Source organism: Phycomyces blakesleeanus (genome assembly GCF_001638985.1).
Source record: "Phycomyces blakesleeanus NRRL 1555(-) unplaced genomic scaffold PHYBLscaffold_2, whole genome shotgun sequence".
NCBI classification, from domain to species: Eukaryota; Fungi; Mucoromycota; class Mucoromycetes; order Mucorales; family Phycomycetaceae; genus Phycomyces; species Phycomyces blakesleeanus.
In genome coordinates this window covers 2,589,885-2,612,392 of record NW_017265135.1, presented here as the reverse complement: position 1 = coordinate 2,612,392, position 22,508 = coordinate 2,589,885, and the positions used below count along the sequence as shown (strand labels likewise).

General features: G+C 36.2%; 6 protein-coding genes across 6 annotated transcripts; 3 read left to right on the top strand and 3 right to left on the bottom strand.

Moving 5' to 3' along the window:
• Positions 1 to 590: 590 nt before the first annotated feature.
• PHYBLDRAFT_121524 (hypothetical protein) lies at positions 591 to 3,385 on the top strand. Its single transcript, XM_018428808.1, has 8 exons — positions 591 to 676; positions 751 to 870; positions 935 to 1,208; positions 1,276 to 2,065; positions 2,177 to 2,527; positions 2,631 to 2,751; positions 2,817 to 2,949; positions 3,046 to 3,385. The coding sequence occupies exons 1-8, from the start codon at positions 643 to 645 to the stop codon at positions 3,254 to 3,256; spliced, it is 2,034 nt and encodes a 677-aa protein (XP_018297929.1). The 5' UTR covers positions 591 to 642; the 3' UTR covers positions 3,257 to 3,385.
• Positions 3,386 to 10,493: 7,108 nt separating this feature from the next.
• PHYBLDRAFT_139901 (hypothetical protein) lies at positions 10,494 to 10,803 on the top strand (the record flags this gene model as incomplete). The annotated part of the gene is made up of 2 exons (XM_018430302.1): positions 10,494 to 10,668; positions 10,751 to 10,803. 2 exons carry the CDS (start codon positions 10,494 to 10,496, stop codon positions 10,801 to 10,803), a joined length of 228 nt encoding a protein of 75 aa, XP_018297928.1.
• A 1,945-nt stretch (positions 10,804 to 12,748) lies between these two features.
• On the top strand, positions 12,749 to 13,674 carry PHYBLDRAFT_105709 (hypothetical protein; the record flags this gene model as incomplete). The annotated part of the gene is made up of 4 exons (XM_018427916.1): positions 12,749 to 13,032; positions 13,088 to 13,165; positions 13,344 to 13,554; positions 13,603 to 13,674. The coding sequence occupies 4 exons, from the start codon at positions 12,749 to 12,751 to the stop codon at positions 13,672 to 13,674; spliced, it is 645 nt and encodes a 214-aa protein (XP_018297927.1).
• A 367-nt stretch (positions 13,675 to 14,041) lies between these two features.
• On the bottom strand, positions 14,042 to 16,472 carry PHYBLDRAFT_35373 (hypothetical protein). The gene is made up of 9 exons (XM_018440051.1): positions 16,221 to 16,472; positions 16,114 to 16,153; positions 15,722 to 16,049; positions 15,234 to 15,661; positions 15,116 to 15,175; positions 14,987 to 15,042; positions 14,768 to 14,914; positions 14,671 to 14,700; positions 14,042 to 14,608 (listed from the first exon to the last, which is right to left on the bottom strand). The coding sequence occupies exons 1-9, from the start codon at positions 16,455 to 16,457 to the stop codon at positions 14,321 to 14,323; spliced, it is 1,614 nt and encodes a 537-aa protein (XP_018297926.1). The 5' UTR covers positions 16,458 to 16,472; the 3' UTR covers positions 14,042 to 14,320.
• Positions 16,473 to 17,557: 1,085 nt separating this feature from the next.
• Positions 17,558 to 20,137, bottom strand: leuB/leu1 (Isopropylmalate isomerase). Its single transcript, XM_018428807.1, has one exon. It carries the CDS (start codon positions 20,103 to 20,105, stop codon positions 17,841 to 17,843), a length of 2,265 nt encoding a protein of 754 aa, XP_018297925.1. The 5' UTR covers positions 20,106 to 20,137; the 3' UTR covers positions 17,558 to 17,840.
• Positions 20,138 to 20,443: 306 nt separating this feature from the next.
• PHYBLDRAFT_121519 (hypothetical protein) lies at positions 20,444 to 21,641 on the bottom strand. The gene is made up of 6 exons (XM_018428806.1): positions 21,551 to 21,641; positions 21,345 to 21,448; positions 21,137 to 21,236; positions 20,955 to 21,030; positions 20,657 to 20,882; positions 20,444 to 20,573 (listed from the first exon to the last, which is right to left on the bottom strand). The coding sequence occupies exons 1-6, from the start codon at positions 21,627 to 21,629 to the stop codon at positions 20,478 to 20,480; spliced, it is 681 nt and encodes a 226-aa protein (XP_018297924.1). The 5' UTR covers positions 21,630 to 21,641; the 3' UTR covers positions 20,444 to 20,477.
• Positions 21,642 to 22,508: the final 867 nt, after the last annotated feature.

The following is a 22,508-nucleotide window of genomic DNA, read 5'->3' as shown; positions in this document are numbered from 1 at the left end:
TCGTGGAGCCATGTCTCGTGTATCTTTTGTAGTCTCGATAAGTCAAGCCTGCTCTTTAATTTCTTTTTTACTAGGCTTCAGCTATGACTACTGCAAGATACCCAGAAATAATAAATTAATATAGTCTTATTCTGTGCACAGAAAAACCTTGATTTGTTCTCACGGTTCCTAATATGAATTTGTGTATTCTCCAAAAAACACATACACACACACAGCAACAACTGTGTACACCATGGGTAGTCAGTCACGAATACTCAAAAGAAGATAAAAACAATGCTATTGGATACAGAAAGGGTTGGATGAATTTTTCTTTTTCTCTTTTTCTGTCTCTCTGCATCTCTCTCTATCTTTTTCTTCAAAACCGAGTCATTACTTTGATGTCCCTGTTTTTCAAATTTCACAGTTAATTTTACTTATTTATTTATATTTTTGAGGTATTTTAACTGTGATGCAATACCATTGGCCAAAGCAGAATTTTTTACTTATTATGGTATATTCATAGCTGACCACCCCTAGTGCGTAATATATATATATATATGGGTATAAATATTTATATTCGATAGTTTGTTTCATTCCAACTGCTTTTCATACTCCAATACCCATTTATTTCTTCCCCCCTCCTTCCTCTTCAACCTCTAAGCCATGTCAACCCACCGTAGTTTACCGAAAAGCGGTAGTAAGCACATACACGCAATATCGCTTCAATTAAAGGTCCGGATCGATTAATATATATATACGCATATGCTTTAGGTGGTCATTTTCATAATGGCGACAGCGATGAAGAGATGATCCTTCCGCCAAATGCCAACGAAACAACGTCCCTCATGATACCAGACGACAGCATTCCTCGTTATATGACTGCCTCACCTAGTAAGCTACCAAGTGGTATAACCCAGTTATATATATTTGCTTTAATACTTATTCTTTACTGTAGTACCTTCAGCGCGTATTTACAACGATTCTATTCCCAAAGACAATTGGATCCTCTTCAAGGTCCGTTCAAAGTATTATCTTCCGATTCTCCAGTGGCTCCCACTCTATAATAGCAATCTTCTTTTGGGAGATCTTATCGCAGGCCTCACTTTATCCTGTCTCTTGATTCCACAAGGTCTATCTTATGCCACAGCTCTCTGTAAAATTGATGCAGTTCATGGCCTGTACGCCATCGCATTTCCTGCAATAACCTATGCTATATTTGGAATGTCACGGCAAGTGTTTCTTTAGCCTTTTATATTCCTATATTATCATTTCTCTAACTTGGATTTGTGTCTACAGTCAAATGTCTGTGGGTCCAGAAGCAACCCTGTCACTCCTAGTCGGATCCTCGATTGCCCAGCAACAAAACAGCAGCTTACCCGGAGACTATGCAATCGACCCCTTGGCCTGGGCATGTCTGATGACACTTTTTGTCGGCTTATTCACCTTTTTACTCGGCCTGTTCCGTCTTGGCTTCCTTGATAGTCTGATGAGCCGTGCTCTTTTGCGGGGTTTTATCACAGGTGTGGCACTGGTGGTCATGCTGCAACAAAGCATCACTTTACTAGGTCTAGTCAAGATCAGTGAGGAAGCCGGTATTTCCGAGGCATCTTCTAGCATCGATCGATTCTTTTTCTTGATCAGACATTGCAATGAAGCCCATGTACTTACCGCCAAAGTGTCTGCTGTCTCGGTTGCCTTTTTGCTGGGAATGAGAGTAGCAAAATCAAAGCTACCAAAATACAAGTGGATCCAGCTCTTCCCCGAAGTTCTGCTGACTGTAATCGTTTCAATTCTTCTGACAAACTATTATGATTGGGATCTTAAGGGTTTAGGAATCTTGGGTGATATCCAGAGTGACGGTATCCCATGGCCGTCTATTCCCCTGTTTCCTGCCAGAAAACACATGAAGGATCTGCTGGTAACATCAGCAATGATTGCTGTGATTGGATTTGTAGAGTCTGTTGTTATTGCAAAAACCTATTCTAGCCGACACAACTATTCCGTCAGTGCAAATAGAGAACTTGTAGCCCTGGGTGTGGCCAACATTGTGAGCGGTTTATTCCAGGGAATCCCTGCTTATGGATCCGTAAGTGTATCTCAATTTTTGATCATATGCACAGATAGGCATTTATGGAAGAAATACTGATAATCATACTAAATATATGCACACACATACATGTATATATATGTACAACAGGTCGCACGTAGTAAGATCAATGATAGAGCTGGTGCTCGTACACAGATGGCATGTATGATTGCAGGAATTTTTGCTCTCCTTGCCATCTTCTTCCTTTTGCCATGTTTCTATTATCTTCCAAAGTCTGTACTTTCTGCCATTATTTTTGTGGCCGTTTTGTCTCTCTTGGCGGAACTTCCCGAAGATTTGCATTTCATTTTCAAACTTGGTGCCTGGAGAGATCTAGCCCTGTTATCAATCACCTTTTTGGCAACCATTATTATTTCCCTTGAATTTGGAACAATGATCGCAGTCACACTTTCTCTTATCCTCACCATCAAGGAAACAAGTTATCCCCGTATATCAATTATGGTAAGTTGTATAAAAGAAGAAACGTTTACTACTTTTGAACAATATAATGGTTTCTATTAAAGAGAGTGATAGCAACAAAAAATAACAACAATGTTTTTTCTAGGGTCGTGTTAAAGGAACCAACAACAAATTTAGACCTATTAAAGATGACCCAGAAGAAGTTGAGCATCTGGAAGATGTTTTGATTATCAAGGTTGAAGAACCTCTTTATTTTGCCAACACAGGTGTGTGTCAGGACTGATTTTAACATTTAATATTTATTAATATCCACTTTGCTTTGGCTGAAAAGGCCAATTGAAGGATCGTCTTCGTCGTCTGGAACAATTTGGAGATATGTCTGTCCATCCTTCTGAAAGTCCACGTCTAGGTGAATCTTCATACGCCATCTTTGATGTAGACAATATGCCATACATTGATGCAAGGTAAGATGCACCAAAATTTCTGACCACAATCACCTTTGCTTCTTAATTCTGGAAGAATATATGATATTGACTGCTGTGATTTACTTTTGCTTGTAGTGCTGTTCAAATTCTTTATGAAATTGTAGAAGCTTACCATGCCAGAAATGTCGAGGTTTATTTTGTCCGCTTACGTGAAAAACCCATGGAGCTCTTTGAGCGTTCTGGTTTACTTGATCTTGTTGGTAAAGATCACCTGTTTAGAAGAGTTCCGGATGCTATTGAAGAAATAGAGAAGGATATGTTGAATAGGGGTGTTGTTGTACAGTAGAAACAAAGCAAACCCACTTCTATAATCGTCTTTACCCAAGACCAGGCTTTATTGTCAAGGGTAACTATACATAAGTAATCATATATGTCTAAGGACATAAAATAAACATATTCATACTGTACCCACAATATAAAGCATGCGTTTTCAGAATGAAGATACTTTCTTAAAGAGTCTACAAGTCTAGTACTAAAACTAGTAATACTCTGCGTATTCCTATAACTTGTTTTAATCTTGTATTAAATATTTATTTAAAATTTATACTTAAAAGTACTTATTAAATAATAAGCATTTTACCACCTTACACATTTTTGAGACTTGGAAGCTTTGATACTTTTATAGCCACTCCGTAAATTACAAAAAGTCTATAAAGGCTTAAGATCTCACATAGAGAGTTTTCCGTATATCTACAATATCATGAATAAAGATAATTGGATGGAATTGGTATCTAAATACTGTGCTTTTTTCAATTTATTGATATATAATAATGATAATTCAGAAAATTTTAGAGCCATTAAAAACCATTAAAGCTTCTTCCCCTCCCCTGTTTAAGCATAAGACAGACTCAACATAAAACTGATATACCTACACTAAGGAAAGGGCGATTCAAAGGGCGATTTTTAAAAGACATAATATTTTCTAAAACACGCTCTGAAACGCCCCTTTTTCATCGTGCTACTGCTTTAAGAAAATACAGAAATGTTGATATATATCAAAAATAACATCACACACGCACAGTCGATTATTTGATTCATTTGCGAGTTGAATGAATTGAAAAATAATAATATAGATTAAAAACGATCTTCGCCTATCAATTATTTACACCATTGTTGTTAAAGTACTTGCTAAATCGAAAATTATATTGATTATTTCTCATATATATATATATATATAATTTTTAGCTGTAAATCTGGAAATTAAATTCCTTTTATTCCACAGAGAGAAAAAAAGTACTTCTTTCGTACATATTCAAATTTCGGTGTAAACAGTATCCCGGTTTTATTATTACTATTATTTATCTTAATATCATTAAATATGTCTGTTAAGCAGGATAGAATGCGGTCAATCCACGATGATTTTAGCCTCTTGAGTTTTATCCAAGTTTTCCTAGACTCCAGGTTGACTAAATCTGTGTAAATGTTTATTTTCCAGCCTATGGCGTGCAAGTGTGTTACAATGATCTGTGAGCAGAACTAGTTTGATCAGTTACTCAAAAAGAAATACTCCCCTCCTCATCGAAATTTTAAAGGAGAGATCAATTAAGTTTTCTTTTTCTGGATCTTTATTTATTTCTACAGCTCTTTTTGTATAAGCATACTTACACACTTGACTAGCTTATGCGTACTAATCATTAAAGCTCTACTCGTATTTTACTCCTTCTCCTCTTGCTGTACTGTAGCTTGGTATCCGAAAGTCGGGTGTTCTAAAACAATTATACACCAAACATCAATAAGAATGACTTGCAAGAACGATAAAAAAAGACACTTTTGTGCACATGTATTTTTCTGTACAACTTATTGGCGTCATAGGCTTCTCAATCACATTTAAAGAACTGTAGGACGGAAATTACAAGAAGTCTCGTATTCAAACATATGAAATATCACACCATTTTTAAGACGCACAGACTAATAAATACATGAGGCTTTATTCTGATCTCTTGGGGATAATAAATCCTGATCAAGTATAAAAGCTTCTACTAGCGCAAACGAAACTAAGGCTAGACTTGTAAGCCACCAAGATATGCTTTATCTGTATGTTATATAGTTGATTAAATTATCTACAAATACCTCTTTTATAGACGTGTATTGTACCACTGTGTCTTAGGAGCATTTTTGAATGTGGCATAAAGTCTATATTTCACTATTCAGACTTTAAACTGTATTCAAGGGGCAATCTATTGTTTGTTTTTCTAACATAGTGTGTATCCTTTATAGATGACTATGAAACAAAAAACTCTCTTTGAATTTATATAAATTGGAAAGACAAGAAAGAGCAGGCAGCTGCCCAGTAATAAAGTATTTGATATATCAATAGACAGCACCGATTTGGTGGAACTTGCGTTTCTATTAAAAGATTTTTTTTAGATTGACTCTGTTTTCTCGATAAAGAAGTATTCAGTGCTCATACTTTTGGTATATAGCTGAACTTAATTCAAGGTAAGATACTATTGCGGAAAAATATAGCACCGAAGTATCCCTTTTCATGAATATTCTCCTATATATATATTCTAAGCCATAGACTCTCACACACCATGCTGTAAACAAAACAAATAAAAAACAAGAGTTATTGCTTCAAGTCTCCTTATTCTTTTTTTTCTTATAAAGAGTTTAGTCGAGGAGGTATCGTAAACCATGCTTTGAACTACACTGTGCCTATTAAGAATAACGGGATATAATTCCGGAGGCTCTCGGACAATGGAAAAAATTGTTATCTACAGCTTTCAATTGATATTAAAACCAATAAATGCCTGCCCTAGAGCCCTGAGTAGGTATATATACAAGGGATCTTTGTCGTATTATCGAGAATTTCAATTATGTGCTCTATTTGTCGCTTCAAAGAAAATGATAAAAAATAAAAGCAAACAAAGGTCGTTTCTTCTTTAAGCCAAAGAGATTGTATTAACTGACTTTTTTTGGGTATATTCTTTATTTACACACATATGAATCCCTTAAGATATCCTACTAACTTTATTTATTTTTGCGCGACAATACAGAATATCAACTTCTCTTTTACTACCATTACTACTATATTTATTTTGACTAGCACGTATATATATAAGCTCACAAAGTATAACTACCAAAGAGAATGGAAGAAAAAGAGGGATGGGAGAAGTAAAGAAGGAGGGATATATACAGCATATATTTGACAGCATTGCCGATTACCATCATTGGATACCTGTTTAAAAACAGACTCTATCAAACAATTAACAAATATAGGCTTCAAGGGTCTGTGGTATTCAGAATGTGAATGATAGATATAAAGAAGATGAGGGCAACGTGGATATTCGAGAAGTCTTCTGTTTTAATTGAATCTTGACAAAGCAATAAATCTATATCAAACGTGCGGTGTGCCAAGAACGCCAGTTAGAGTAAGGCCAACAATATTTACTAAATATATAGTAGCAATTCGTTTCTCCTCAATATTAATACATATCGAGTATTTATTTTTGTACCTGTTATCCGTTTTTATATGTACGAGAATTATGATCGATTCTTGTGTCTTCATCTGCATTTTTTCGATTCAGCATCTAAATAAACACGATTGATCGAATAGCCAGAACAATTTATTTTAATTTTAAATAAAATTTAAGTAGGAGAAAAGGAACGAAGAAGAGATACTTCTCCTCATAATCTATAAACACACACACACACACACGATTTACTTTGTTAATAGAAGCTGTTCAAGATGTAAAGCCTTTTAAAGATACACTATCAGGAATGTATTTATCACACAAGGATAATAAGCACATTATATCTTTTAAAGAATATATACATACATACACAAGAGGTAGAAAAAAAAAGAGGGGGGAGTGAAGTGGCATCGAACAGACATACATATATTGCCACTAGATCTCGCCTTTCTGTTTTCATTCACTGTTTTACTCGACCCGCCTTGTTACCACATGGTTCAAAAACCAGACCAAATAGAAGAAACAAACATGCAAACAGAATGTCTCCCCTTTTCTATCTATCTATCTAGCTAGCTAGCTTTTATTTCTTTATTTGTTTTTTGGGTCTAACGGACAATTTTTCTCTTATTATGTATGTTCTTCTCAAGCCACAAGCAAAGCGTGCATATACTGCACATAAACATGCACATAAAATATATTTATGTATATATAGACTAAAGACATACTGTCACTCGATGCTCAAATGTAAAAATAAATAAATAAAACATATTCTCAATAAAATCGTCAATTTACATACGCTTTTAGAAGAATATAATGGCACAAGGGGTGTGATATATCAGTATCGCCTTTTTTTGGCGTTACCAACCTAAATCCCATTGCATTCCATTCGAACGAACAATTTTCTCAATGTTAAAAAAATGGAAATCTAAAATAAATCGGATATTTGTAGCCATACTCAATATCTTAATACTTAAAGCATAACATATAGCTTTATATCCCCTCGGATTTATTCAGTTAAACTATTCAGGCATTACTAAAGAGTATCCATTATCACCGCCATTACATATTAATAATATTAGCATCGTTGCTCTGAATGATTATTAGGTACTCGTATAGATTCATTCAAAGCAAAGCTCATTGCTATAATACAAAAAAAACGTTGTGATTGTTTTGAGGTTATAACACACCACATAAACCAATAGTTTTTTTTTCCAAGAATATAATTGACAGAAAAAAAGTAGGAAATAGTTTCTAAAGGAAGATTGCTTATCCGTGTATATAGAAAATATATGGCTATAATTTATATACCAGCCACCATCTAGGCGCCATAAATTTAAGTATTGTTAAAAACACAATAAACTTCAAGAACAATCAGAGGACAATATTTATGTATAGAATTTTATCTCATTTGAGCTAACAATATAATAGTATCAACCACAACAAATCATGAGACAAAATATGATCGTGGGCTTGACAGAACGGTTTGGAATATGTTCCACGAGACCAAAGTCATCTCCAGGTACATATACTTATAAGAGCACCACACTTTGATACAGTGAATTGAGCTGCGCGGATATATAATTGTCTTCATTCTGGACCTATACCTCAGTGCTTAATAGTATCAAAATGTTATAAAATATAAAGTTTAATGGAGCTAAATGTTCGAGGAATTATTTAAACATTGCATTGAGAAATATTATAAGAATACCATGGACTATCAGTACTTTAGGTTAGATAGATTGAGGATGACTAATAAACATAAATACTTATGGTATAATAAATACTCTACAGAAGACTTGTGCTTCTAGGATTGTATTGTAATTAAGATGTGCGCAATTCATTTCCTATTATTGTGCCTATTAGAAAAAGTATATATAATACAAAGTAGTTTCCCTTATAGGCTTAGAAACATCTTAATTGAGAAGCTGGGGAAATAATATATATATAAAAGGACCTTTTAGAAAAAGACACATAAGCACTGTATTATTTCAAGGATAGTTCCGCACAAATCTGTTTATTAGAATACCTTCACGAATAGCTATCGTAAAATTCCAAAAATAAAACAGAAAAATAGTACATGGATTTGTGCTGAAAGCTAAAGAGAGAAACTCCGGGGATATGATATTCTGGATTGTTAATGCCATATCTGTAGTACATCGTACATAATACGATCGGATCTCCCCACGCATAAGGGTTCCAAAAAGAGATTGTGTAAAAGAGGCAAAAGTATGTAACAAAGTCCCGTAAATCATGCTAATCTGTACAATTTTAGAATTAAATAGTATTGGAGACACTGTTTTAAGAGATGTTTCTGACATGTATAAACCTATCATTCCTAGGTTGACATCTAGCAATTGTTTAATTGTAAAAATCTAACTACAGTAGTTTAGTAATCAGCAGTATTATACTGTGTAATTCACCATAAAAGGAGGGAACGAGAATATGCCGGGGATAGACTATATTAAGTAAGTAGGGGAAATATTGTAAGAGCTCATTGATAATATTGAGCAGGCATCTTTGGAAAGAATTGTTTGAGATTTGTTGCTGCTTTGAGAAAATTACAGCATGTGTCTTAGGAGCCTATGTGCGAGTAAGAGATTTTTTTTAAGTCGAACAAGGGGAAGAAGGGGGGAAAGAGGGGAAGAACAAGAGGCATATTTTTTTTTAATATTTCGTTGGGCTGGAGGCTGGAGTATCCCCAGTGCTTATCCTTGTGTACTTATGCTCGAAACTTTGAAGTACATAAATGTAAGTATATCAGCCAGGTCAGCTACAACTTGACAATGGAATTTAGAGTTTAAAACAATCACAACACCAACAAAATTAGTAGTAATGTCTCTTATACATTATTATTATTTTTCTTTACCAGTGATTGCTCAGTTGTGTGAAGCCTATGGTAGTAATATTGAAATTATGTAATATACTATTAGTATTTTAAGCACAGTACAACAAATTTAGGCATGAAATTATTTTGTCATTATAATCCCTTAAGAGAATACATCTAGAGCTAACTAGTAGTACAGATATATGGAACACCTCATATCTTATTCTAGTATAATACAAGCGCGTGGAGACGGCGAGCCCTGAATGGCCTGACATTGATTACTTTTCTTTGTTACGATTCATTCTCGGAATACTGGGCTCTAGATCTCCTTATATATATATATGGCATAACAAATAAAATCATGTACTCGATTGTCACTAACTTTTCGAGTCCGGGGAAGCGGATTGTATACAAAAAGAGATTTGGTAGCTATATACAACACTCACAAACCGAGTTGCGAAATTCTATATGTGAAAAAAAAAATTCTTGGCATATTAGATTAATCGTTTAACTTCGATTCTGTCAAGAACTTTATGCTTATAATAGAGCTAACCTAATCCCCTTAAATCATTACTAAAAATGAACGCTAACTATAATATATATATATTTATAATCTTTTTGCATATGCAATAAGGGTATGAGTACTTACTTATTGTACATGTTCAAGGCAAATCACACACACACACATATATATATATATATATATATGTATATAGTATATCTGCTTGCATATCTTGGATATAATTCAAACTTATTTTCTCATATATTTCCAGCCATAAGATATTTGTTTGCCCAAAATGAGCACCATGTATGTTACCAGAGCCCTGGATACGTCCCTTGTTATTGCCATCGACGCCTATATAAATCAGGCTATGCACCTCTATTTTTACTCTTGTCTATTCATAAAAAAAACCCCAGTCTTTATTATCAGCTTCATTTGTGTAAAACCGAAAGAATCGCGTTAGACAATACTGGCCACCGACGCGCCCGTTATTCTCATCTTATTATCTCATATTTATATATGTATATATTTGACTTTCTGTAACGTTTATAATTTAGACCCTATAATTCTTTTTATTTTTTATATATAATATTATAAAAGGATATATATTTATATTTATATACGTACATAGGCTTTTGTAAAGTGTATTACTGAATAAATACATATATAAACACACACACATATACACACATACACACACACGCATATATATATATGTGTGTGTGTACACATTTTTCCTATTCTACCTTATATACTGCGTATCACCAACTCTGTTCTTACAAAAATGCCTCAATCCTCAGATCACTTCTTCTTAGCAAAAGCTTATAAAGAATCTTCGACTATGCGTTCTAACAGACTGTTTGGTATCAACCTCAGAAAACCAAGACCTCAGAACCCACGCCCTAATCCTAATCCAGAACCTTCGCCTACTCCATCGCCTACTCCATCTCTTCCAGAAAGTACTTCAGACGAATGGACAATGCTGTTTAATCTGGAGTAATCCTCAGATATCAAGAATTTATTATCTTATATACACTTCAGCAAAATCTGACTATATGCTCAATAACCACCCGCTTTTGTCTGCTTTCCTATGAATGGCTTTTGTAAGTAAGAAATTTGATTTGTTAACTGTATACCAAGAGGATATTTAGAAGAAAATGAAATAGCGAATCTAATTATAGGGGTGATTTTCTTTCTTCCTACCTAATAAAAAGGTTTATCAAAGGCTAATTGTTTTTTTTTATTTGTTTCAAAGGCTTTCGACCTTTGATTTTACTTTACCCCTAAGCATAAGCCAAATCATGTTTGCCCGAAATTTAATACTATGCTCTTATATTCTTCAAGCTCAATTATTTTCTATATATGCCCCAGTATATCCTTTCAGCCCTTTATATTGCCACCATATTCTATTCTACTTGAAATATCTTATACTGTCATTATTACTACCACTATTACGCCGCTCAGATATACACACATATCACTTTACATTACTTTTTTTTGACACACTCGCATGCATGCATACATGTATTTGTGTGCACATCAGTCCTATGAATTACTCACTTTTTTATTTTCTTGTATCTCTTGTATCTCTTGTCAAACCTGTCATGCTTATAAATATAGTTTTATGCCCTTCTTGAGTATATATAAATATTAAAGAACAATAATACATATGCACAATATATTAATCTTCATTTATTCTGTCCAACCTAAATTACCACAACCATCAATAATATAATCAACACATATCACAATACATGAACTTTTCTTTTATGACATTTGCTGTTAGATTCTGTATACAGTCTATCCAATTACTCGGATATTTTGGGTCTTTTGATCTCTCCCTTTATCCTTAAATCAACAAAGCAAAGTAGGGGAAGAATTACCAGCGAGAATTCCTATTACATCAAGAGAAACTTCCAATTCTAAATTGAACAGCAAAGCTACAATAATAACTTAATATAAAATATGTATAGATACATTTATTAAAAGCAACAACTTGTAACGACAGAATCGTACCTTGAACAACTATAATTAGTGAGGGAAAAAATGAATATAGAAAACAATTCGAAAGTTGGCATATTAAAAGAAGAACTAAATTTGTGAAATTCTAAAGAGTATCCTTTATAGTAAAAGAAACATAGGTATATATAAATAAGATAGCCAATCGAAAACTAAAGAAATGACTATGGGGTTAGTTACAAATCGTAAATTCTGTAAATAATGATAGGAGATAATTCAACTATATGTATATTATATATTATGATTTAAGTGCCTATCTATAAGAAGAAATAATTAATATCTACAGGATGGAATAGCTTTTAGTAAAATCATGAGCACTATGATTCATAAAAGGTCTTCATCTTTCTTACAAATATAGTTCAGCATTGAGTAATTGCACCTGGGTTACAATATAGTCATGTAATTCTTGTCCGTCTTAATTGTTTGTGGTCAATCTGATACGGATAATCAGGCCATTAACACTGCCATTAATAAATAGAAAGATACCCAAAAATGCGAAAGTAATATTACTGGATTTTGCCAGATAGTAATAATAGCTATCAAATATTTTACTTTATATTACAACCTTAGGCTCTACTTTGTGAAATAAAGTATGAAATGGCGAGAACAAAAGAGTGCAGATCTATCGCTTATGGTGCATTAAATCAACTCTTTATTATTATTATTATTATTATTATTATTATTATTATATATACAAGTAACCATAACTACAAACCGATTACTGCTCAACTATTTTATGCTAGTTTAAAAGACCCAGTTTGTCCCTGACTAAACATATATGGAAAATTATTGGCCGACTTTGTACATTCATATCAAGATTGGTGTTTCAGAGGACTGCTTTTATAACAACAAAAACTCTACATTACTTGGACATTTGTTGCTATCCTAATCATCCAATTATTAATCATCACAATGGCAATTCCGGATCTCAAACAATCAACTTCTACTGGGAATCATTCAATCTCTAGCAACCATGAATTCGATAATCAATCAAATTGTAATCCATTTGAATCAACTCAAATGGATGCTCGCAAACCTGAAGTCGAAACTGGTGTCTCTGACATCTCATATGATAGTTTACTCAACCCTATCCACCTCCAACAAGACCTGAGCGGCGGCTGTGGTGGAAAAACCTGGGAGGCAGCTGACATTATGATCGAGTACTTACTCTGGAAGAAATCCCAATCAGATACATTCTTTGATGGGAAACGGATATTAGATTTAGGTAGTGGAACTGGTCTGGTCGGTCTTGCTGTGGCCTCTGCTTTTCCTGGGGTTCAACACATGACCTTAACCGACCAGATGTAGGCTATAAATAATAGGCTAAATATGCAGGAAAACTAACATTTATCTATTAAGCCCAATGATGGAATTGATGAAACAAAACATCTTATTAAACGGACTTGAAAGAAAAGTGGACGCTCAAATCCTAGATTGGTAGGATAAAACACAGTAACAAAACCGGTTTAAGAAACGGAATCGTATATACTGCATTTCGTAAAGTTCAGTGTCCATCACAGTCTACACGTCCTGTTTTCATTATATATCTATATGATTTCTTCTTTTTCTCGCATTTTGTGAATTCAACACTAATTTCCACCTACACGTTCAATAGGGGAACTCCTTTGCCAGAATCTATAATGCCTCTTTCAGATGTGATTCTAGCTTCAGACTGTGTCTATCTTGAGATTGCGTTTCAGCCACTTGTAGACACACTTGTACTTTTGTCAACAAAAGAGACAGTGATCTACTTGAGTTATATGAAAAGAAGAAATGCAGACAAACGGTTCTTCCAGATGTTACGCAAAAAGTTTATTTTGAAAGAGGTAATTTGGTTAAATATTATTTACCAGGTTACTAATACTTTGATATAGATTGAAGATGATCCAAAGCGGGAAGTTTATTCAAGAAAGGGACTCCACCTGTATTTGTTAACAAAAAAGTAAATGAGAATTGGATATGCATAGCTATAAACACATATACCATCCTGCATTATTATTATAATTTGAAAAGCTATTTGTTGTTGTATTGAACTCCAAGGTATGTATTCATTTCAATGAAACAACATAATACTTGTAAGTATAGCGAGATGTGATGGTATACAGATCAGGTGATAAAAACACCAGTTCTTTCTTCAGACATCAGTATGAAAGGCACTTCATCAAATACCAGACGAAAGTGTACTTCCCATATTTTGCTAATTATGCAACCAAGAACATGTAGCAGGCTGGTATCAGTGTTGCGGGTCCTGATTATTAGAGGGGTGGCAGGGCTGAGGAGGTGAGAGTATTGAAACTGGGTAGGACATATAAATAAGAATATTTTACCTTCGCTTTTCCCTTTTCTTTATTATTTTATAAATGGCAGCTTTTTTTTTAAATGAAATACACTCTGCGAAACACAGCTTAATTTAACGAATGTCTCCGTCAAATTTAGTGAACATTGTTTTAATAAAATATTATAACGAAAATGCACTTGACAGTTTGATGTGGATATAGTAGTACTGTTATTTCTTTTAATTGTACATATAGAAATATTTAACGGCATACTACACACAGTATTACAAAAAGTGCAGCAATAAAGCTGAATATATTATTGACTTTGGATCATTGTAAGGGTTTCCTGTCCTATCTGATGCCGAAGACTGTTACGTTGGACCTTTCCTAAAGATGACCTTGGGAGAGAATCAAGAAATACAAGTCCTCCTCTGATATGCATTTGGTTTGGGAGCTGATTATTTGTGTAGGAAATAAGCTCCTCCTCTGTTGGTTTGTTTGCTTGAGCTGATCTGAGGACGACAAAGGCCTTTGGAAGTTCTGTAAAGAGCTCTTCACTATAGTGACCTACTACACAGCATTCAGACACATCCGGATGTGTAATCTACACAATGTTTACAGAACAATTAGCTTACAGAATAATAACAAGTATTCTTTTCTTCCTACCAAAATATCTTCTATAATAGACGGACTGATCTAAAAGAGTCAACGAAAGCATGTAAGTCAAAGCGTATGATATTAATAATGATCTGTGATAGCATACCTGGTAACCATAGTACTTGATTATGTCTTTAATACGCGAAATGAAATAAAAGAATCCATCTTCATCAACTCTGAAAAAATCCCCACAATGGAAAAATCCATCCTTATCTATCGCAGCTTCAGTGGCTTTGGGGTTGTTGTAATAACCCTGTAGAATAATACAGCCAAAATTAATATATATATATATATATATATACTAGATTCGAGTGTAGCTACTCACAGGTGTAACCACTGGACCTCTTAGGCATAGCTCACCCATAGTTCCATTCATAATCTCTAGTTATATACAAAACATAAGCCCTAAGTAAAGTGTAGACTGAGTCATAAATTAGCATAGAATAATATTTACCTTCTCCATTTTCATTAATAATTTTTGCCGTAAAATTAGGACACAATCTACCGACAGAACCTACTCTCAAGCTGTAAGTATAAATATCTTCTTACTTTTATTAGAGTCAATCCATTACCTCTTTTTGCAGCCTCATTGCATAGTTTCAGACCCGAGATAATCTCTGTCATTCCAAACCCACTAAGTAATGGAAATTTGTGACGTTTCATAAACCGAGATATAGTAACAGTATCCAAAGGTGATCCTGCTGAAAAGGCGACGAGTATAGAAGAAAGATCATAATCTTCTACAAATGGTTCTCTTGCTAGAGCAGCAGCAACCCATGGTTGGATGATGGTAAATTGAATTTTGTACTTTTGAATAGCCACGCAGTATTCTTTAAGTGAAAAGTTTTTCATAAGGTATGTTTCAGTCCCTTCCTTGATACAGACATTCATGGCTATAACCATAGCAGTTGAGTGGGCGTTACTAGCATATGACAGATATCGTGCATCTGGCTTTAGCCAATAGTCTCTTGAGTACATTGCTGCTACTATATTAGTATGTCTAAGAAATGATAAAAGATGAGTTCAAAGTAAGGGGTCTGATGCAGTTAATATTTCTTACGTAATTGTCACCATTTTCTTTGTCCCTGAAGTTCCTGAAGTGTAATAGATATATGCTGGCTCTGTGGTGAGATATTCCAACGAAGGCTTAATTGGTATAGCTAAGCTTGAGTGGTTCATTAGAGTAGTACGGAATGGTTTGATCCCATCGATAGTCTTATTGCCAAATACAAGGATGTCTTCATCTTTCAAACCAAGTTTCTTTGCTGCCCGTTTTACTGCCTCAAGCGTTTCCTCGTGAGCTATTATAAGCTTTGGTTTGGCAAGTAGCATGTCTTCTACGACGTTGTGATTCCCTTCTCCAGCAACAACGCATGCAGAAACCGCGCCTATTAAAGTATATTACTTTGTCAGTTAAAAGTATTGTTAAATTTGGCACTTTGCTTTGATTACCTAAAATCGGCGGAGCTTGGAGAGCAACTGCCCAGTCAACCTGTTATACAAGGCATATTATATATATGTATGTGTATGTGCAATTACTCTTTATATTTCATACTTACATGATTAGGAGAACATATAGCCATAATATCGCCTTGCTTAAATGAGTATTCATCTTTTAGTCCTTGTGCGAAAAGAAGGATATCTCTTTTCAAAGTTTCGCGTGTCAGGTAGGTTTCTGGATGTTCATAATCAATGTATATCTTTCGATCGCCTGGTACACTTGTTTCGATCTCGAAAAGAGTATCAAAGATGGTTCCAATAGGGTATTCTCTGTCAGCTTCGTGTGAATGGTACATTGATAAAATGGCAAGAGAAAAAGGAAGTGCGTTGATCCAGAAGCTCCGTGAACATTATTTGGTTTAAATACCCTTTTTTGTTGTGTGTGTGTGTCTTACCTTTAATAAAAATCCTGAAAGATCATACTTTACGCAGGGGTTTGTTTATGATCTATCTAATCTGTAAGAGAACCCCGCTCTTGTACCTTCAATATAAAAAATATAAGCACCTGTTGTACAGCATAGTAGCTAATAGAATAGTTTTTAAAAGTACCCAACAAATCTTTGGTGAAAAAAGTGGCTTTAATCATAGATGTACAACATGGTACAGCGTCTCTATTTCCAAAAGCTATAGTAAATGAGTAGCACTGTAGTATATCTATTATATATCTATTATATATATACCATTATAAAAACATAATTGATTGCTTTAGATTCTATGCCGCCACTTCTTTGTAGATGATATTCACTGTTTATTTTATTAGACAGTTCATTCTCTCTTACTTTTTCTTTCAAGTATATACTTTTAAATTATAAGAGATCTTTTGGTAATCATAGCGTGTCTATGTTAGTTTGTCAGCTATGTCACGTAAAATTAATAGTATTCTTTTCGCATTGACCATGTTTTTTTTATTCAGTACCCATTAAAGGCGTATTTTCTTTTAAACCACGTAGAGAATTTAATAAACTAATTTTGATTGGTTGCGTATAGGCGTGTTTTTGGATAGATACAATTAAACAGTGATATTTAATTAATGATTGACTACAGCATAAATATTACTTGATCTTGTAAGCGTGCACAAGATCTGGAAAGTTTGTGGTGGTTAAAATAGAGCTCTATGTGTTACCGATGTAATTTTTCATAGCTGATAAAACCACGCAAGGTTTTTTTTAGCTTAATGAAGAAATAATTGTCACCTTGAAAGAAAAAGAGTATCATTTGTGATCAGAAGATGTTTGATCAATAGTTTAAGCTTTAAAAATACAACAAAGTATATGTTGTAATGATGGTATTTAAAGGATATTCAATCTATAGATCTCATCATTTCAAAGAGCAAATAATAAGGAGTAATAGCCATAGCTTATTGGCTATATATATTAGGTGAGCAAGTGTGGAGATAAAAGCTAAAAAGGAAAATTCATCTTTTAATACAAAGTTTCCAAGCCTCCTATGATATATATATATTCGCCACAAATATGCACAATTTCTGTATACTAAACGCACATCCCCACAAATAGAAAAGAACATTGTTTCTCAAAAAGGAAAGAAAGACTTGGTTGTGTAAGATATGAACAGAAATTTACAGGATTTGATTTATTGTTTAATATGGAAAGGATTAAGAGGATAATGAAGTATATTTTTTATATATAGAGTTATATATATATATGATAAATTGAAGGATTCTACCAATCCAACTTTTTAGCGGGCTGAGAAGCTGATCCAATAGCAGTGACCTTGGTAGCCTTTCCCTTGTATGCCTTGCCGTCCAACCAGGGCCAGGTAGAAGTACGCTTGGCTTCGAACTTCTCAATCGCGCTATCCTTCTGCATAGTAAGACCAATGTCATCCAAACCATTCACCAAACAATGCTTGCGGAATTCCTCGACATCAAAAGGAATCTCACCACCGGGGTATCTAATCTTCTGATGAACAAGATCAACTTCAATCTCAGCCTTCTGTGTGGCATACTTGGCGAGGGTATCGACCTGCTCCTGGGAAAGAATGATTGGCAACATGCCGTTCTTAAAGCAGTTGTTGAAGAAAATGTCGGCAAAACTTGTGGCAATAATACAGCGAATACCAAAATCGTTAAAAGCCCAAGGAGCATGCTCGCGGGAACTACCGCAGCCAAAGTTGGGACCAGTACAGACCAGGATCTTTGATGAGCGGTAGGCGGGTTGATTGAGAACAAAATCAGGCTTTTCAGCACCAGTGGCAGGATCATAACGAAGGCCATAGAACAAAGCGCTGCCGAGACCAGTGCGCTTGATGGTCTTGAGGAACTGCTTGGGAATAATCATGTCAGTGTCGACGTTGGAGATGGCCAGAGGAGCAGCAACACCCTTAAGTGTGGTAAACGCAGGCATGGCGCTTGCGACAGGAGCACCCTTGTTGACGGGACTACCAGCAGGAGGACAGTCAGTGACAGGATCGGCCTGGTCGGCAGCTTGCTTGTGGGCAGCTTCATCCTCGACCTTTGGCTGGATGGTCTGGAACTTTGGAGGAGGACTGCGGGGAACCATGGGAGTGGAAGAGAACTTGCGGACATCAGTAAGGTAGCCACGAATAGCGGCAGCGGCAGCCATGGCAGGGCTCATAAGATGAGTACGGCCACCGGCACCTTGTCTGCCCTCAAAGTTACGGTTGCTGGTACTGGCACATCTCTCTCCAGGGCTCAACTGATCAGGGTTCATACCGAGACACATCGAACAACCGGCCTCTCTCCAATCAAAACCAGCATCAGTGAACACCTTATCCAAACCCTCACGCTCTGCTTGACGCTTCACCAAGCCTGAACCGGGAACAACCATGGCGTAGACCCAGTCAGCAATATGTTTACCCTTGACAATGCTGGCTGCACTACGGAGATCCTCAATACGAGAGTTTGTGCAACTTCCGATGAATGCCTTGTCGATCTTAACCTCTTCCAAGGGAGTGTTGGGAACCAAGCCGATGTATTCCAGGGCACGTTCCATAGCAGCCTTGCGAGCGGGATCCGAGACACTGGAGGGATCAGGGACATTGGCAGTGATGGGAGCGACATCTTGAGGACTTGTTCCCCAAGTGATGGTGGGAGCAATATCTGAAGCTGCAATCTTAACATCAATATCATACTTGGCGTTGGGATCAGACTTGAGGGATTTCCAGTACTGAACGGCCTTGTCCCACTCGGCGCCTTCGGGAGCAAGAGGTCTTCCACGGAGGTACTCGAATGTAATCTCATCAGGTGCGATCATGCCTGCACGAGCGCCACCTTCAATAGACATGTTGCAGATCGACATACGGGCTTCCATAGACAACGAGGCAATGGCAGATCCACAAAACTCGATAACGCATCCAGTTCCACCTGCGGTACCAATAAGACCAATAACATGCAAAGCTACATCCTTGCTAGTGACACCAGGTGTCAATTCACCTTCAACGCAAACACGCATGTTCTTGGACTTCTTCTGCAAAAGGGTCTGGGTGGCCAGAACGTGCTCGACCTCAGAAGTACCGATACCAAAAGCAAGAGCACCGAAGGCTCCGTGAGTGGAAGTGTGGGAATCGCCACACACAACAGTGGTGCCGGGAAGTGTGAAACCCTGCTCGGGACCGATAACGTGGACAATACCCTGACGACTGTCTTCCATTCCAAAGTAGGTCAGCTCAAACTCCTTGACGTTTGTTTCGAGAGTCTCGCACTGGGTTCGCGAATCAGCCTCGTCAATAAAAGTAGTGATGCTCTTGAACTTCTTGCGTGTGGTGGTGGGAATGTTGTGGTCCACAGTTGCGAGAGTACAGTCAGGACGACGAACACGTCTGCTGGCATTACGAAGACCTTCAAAGGCTTGAGGGCTGGTGACTTCATGAACAAGATGTCTATCGATGTAGATCAGACAAGTGCCGTCTTCCTGGCTATCGATGACATGGTCATCCCAGACTTTGTCGTAGAGTGTACGGGACATTAGTAAGATAAAGAGAGAAAAAAAGTTATAAGAGAGCGAAAGAGAAGGGGGTGTTGGTGCTAAATAGTTGAAGGAGTCAATGGTTCATATAGTGGTTAAGTTTTAGCATGGTTGGGCATGTATCCCCCGTGAGTCAGTGAAATATGTACGGTGATTGGCTGATCAGCAAAAGATGGACTAATGTATTGTTTTACCGCTCAGCATATTCATGCTGTACTTTTTTTTATTCCGCCAGAATATCCTAGCCAACGAGCGTTCAGTGTCACTCTGACTGTGTTATCTGCCTAGTGAAGAGCCACTAGGATGATTAGACAAATAATTTTCGTGTTTGTGTGTGTGTGGTGTATATATATTTGTATTTTATTAATTTTTTTAGATATCTTGAGTGATTTCAGGAGATTCCTGCCTTGAACGGGCATGTGTGTTTGATTCCTTGAGTAGGAAAGAAATCCATGCATCTGTAAAAGACTGATCGAAAAAATACAAAATCAAAATAAGCATTGAAATGTTAAAAGATAAGCAGCAAGAAAACCAGAAAACAAATTCCATACTTCTTTAGGTTCATCCTCGTGGATTGAATGGCGGGGGTTCTGCCAGCTGGTAACTGAACTAGACGAAGATGAGCGCGGCAGGCCAGTGCTTCGTATCAATCCAATCTGTTCCTTTTGCTCGGTGCTCAATTGTAATACACTAGCAAGAATTGTCAAGATATCATATCGTTTACGGTCACCTCGAGGAGCTATCAAAAAGCCGACCAAAAGACTGGTCACAAGTTGCCTGCAAGTCATTAAAGAATGTTAATATTAAGCTTTTTTTTTTACACCACTATTTGTTCATGTTACTGCATACCTGTCTACATTGTTTTCACTTGACTCTTCTTTAAGTCTGCGCATGGCTTCCACAAGATGTTCATTAAGGATAATTGCTATGTATAGAGTTTGTTAATATTTATTTAAAATTATAATTATGACTCTTATAAGTTTCCTTGCTGTTTCATTTTCATCTTTTTCATTTTTATTAAAATTAATTACCTTCGTGTCTCAATTTTCCAATTAAGAGACCCTTCTCCTTAATTTCTTGCTCATAACGTTGAGCTTTAGCTACATCATGCTGGTACTGTTCTAAAGAAGCCTATGCACACAATAGTTTTACATCAAATTACATCAAAATATAACTTTAATCTTTAAAGAAATGGATCTGCACCAGTTTTCTTTCTTGGTTTGTTGATATGCTTCTTACCTCTGCAACCTGGGCCCTAGACTGATATTCTGCCAGTGAAATCTTGGCGCTTTCGAGTTGTCGTTCAATGTGTTCCACAGCAGCTCTGATCTCAGCATCTTTAGCTTTATAGATATAAGAAAGATGAATATAATGAGCCATTGCCACCTCCCATATACACCCACTCAAACACATAAAAAAAACGATAATAATAAAGTCAAACATACTAGCCTGGAATTCTTCAAGAACTGTCTGAAGATTTGCTAAGCTAGCACGCTCAGATTCGTTTTCTTCGTTTTCTTCCATCAACTGCTTTTTAAGTCTTGCCAGTTCAAGCTCTGTGTATTGAAGCCTATCTTCGAGCTGACTGCGCTCAGCATCAACCTGCATAGCCATAGCCTCGAATTCCTCTCGTTTGCTTTGAACTTCTTCTATCCAGATCTGAAGTTGGCCAATTTTGTGTTCTTTTTGAGCCATGCGTTCAGCCATCTCATTATCACGCATCACCATATCAGCTCTGGCTTTTTCAAGATCATGATGTGTTGCCTGGAGCTCCGCTGTGAGCTCTTCGACTTTGTATCTTAGCTGTTTATCGGCTTCCAAACGTGGCATCAGGTTTTCTTTGATATGAGACAATTTGGCCAGAAGAGATTGATGTTCTTGGCTCAAGGTTGCCAAACTCTCTTCCTTTTCTTTTCTTTTCTTCTCAGTTTCTTCTAGTTGTAATTCAAGTTCCTTTGCTTTCTCTTCGAACCCTGACTTTGACTCTAATGCATTTTCCAGGCGATCCTTTTCATTTGCGAGCGCATCCTTTTCTTCTGAGAGAGTGTTTATAGCCATTTGTAGCTGTGTCGTTTGACGTTTGAAATCTATGTACTCCCATTTTTTTCAGCCGGATTTTTTTTTCGTTTTGTTGTTGTTGTCGTTATTTCTTTGGTCGTCGCCTTTTTTCCGAGCATATTTATCAGCCCTTACCTCTCTGGTTTGTCTCAATTGCCTTTTGATTGTTTTCTTTTTCTTTGGTAATGGTGTCAGTCTGAGATAACAGGTGGCTTCTCAATTTTTCCAAGGTTTGTAATAGATCAGGTGGGATTGAGCTGTCCAGATTTGCTTGTTCTGCATCAGCCATTATTTCCTCCAGACCTGTATTCACAATGGTTGCATCGCATGCATTGGCTACCCCAC

Bases quoted from the DNA above. Each gene is read 5' to 3' on its own strand.
- PHYBLDRAFT_121524 (XM_018428808.1), top strand. From the start codon at position 643: ATGTCAACCCACCGTAGTTTACCGAAAAGCGGTA. The intron at 871-934 runs GTAAGCTACCAA...TCTTTACTGTAG, and splicing joins TTATATGACTGCCTCACCTA to TACCTTCAGCGCGTATTTAC. The intron at 2,528-2,630 runs GTAAGTTGTATA...TGTTTTTTCTAG, and splicing joins ATCCCCGTATATCAATTATG to GGTCGTGTTAAAGGAACCAA.
- leuB/leu1 (XM_018428807.1), bottom strand. From the start codon at position 20,105: ATGTCCCGTACACTCTACGACAAAGTCTGGGATGACCATGTCATCGAT.
- PHYBLDRAFT_121519 (XM_018428806.1), bottom strand. From the start codon at position 21,629: ATGGAAGAAAACGAAGAAAACGAATCTGAGCGTGCTAGCTTAGCAAAT. The intron at 21,449-21,550 runs GTATGTTTGACT...ATATCTATAAAG, and splicing joins TCTTGAAGAATTCCAGGCTA to CTAAAGATGCTGAGATCAGA. The intron at 21,031-21,136 runs GTAATTAATTTT...CTCTATACATAG, and splicing joins TGGAAAATTGAGACACGAAG to CAATTATCCTTAATGAACAT.
- PHYBLDRAFT_35373 (XM_018440051.1), bottom strand. From the start codon at position 16,457: ATGTACCATTCACACGAAGCTGACAGAGAATACCCTATTGGAACCATC. The intron at 15,662-15,721 runs GTAAGAAATATT...ATCATTTCTTAG, and splicing joins AAGAAAATGGTGACAATTAC to ACATACTAATATAGTAGCAG. The intron at 15,176-15,233 runs GTAATGGATTGA...GCTTGAGAGTAG, and splicing joins CAATGAGGCTGCAAAAAGAG to GTTCTGTCGGTAGATTGTGT.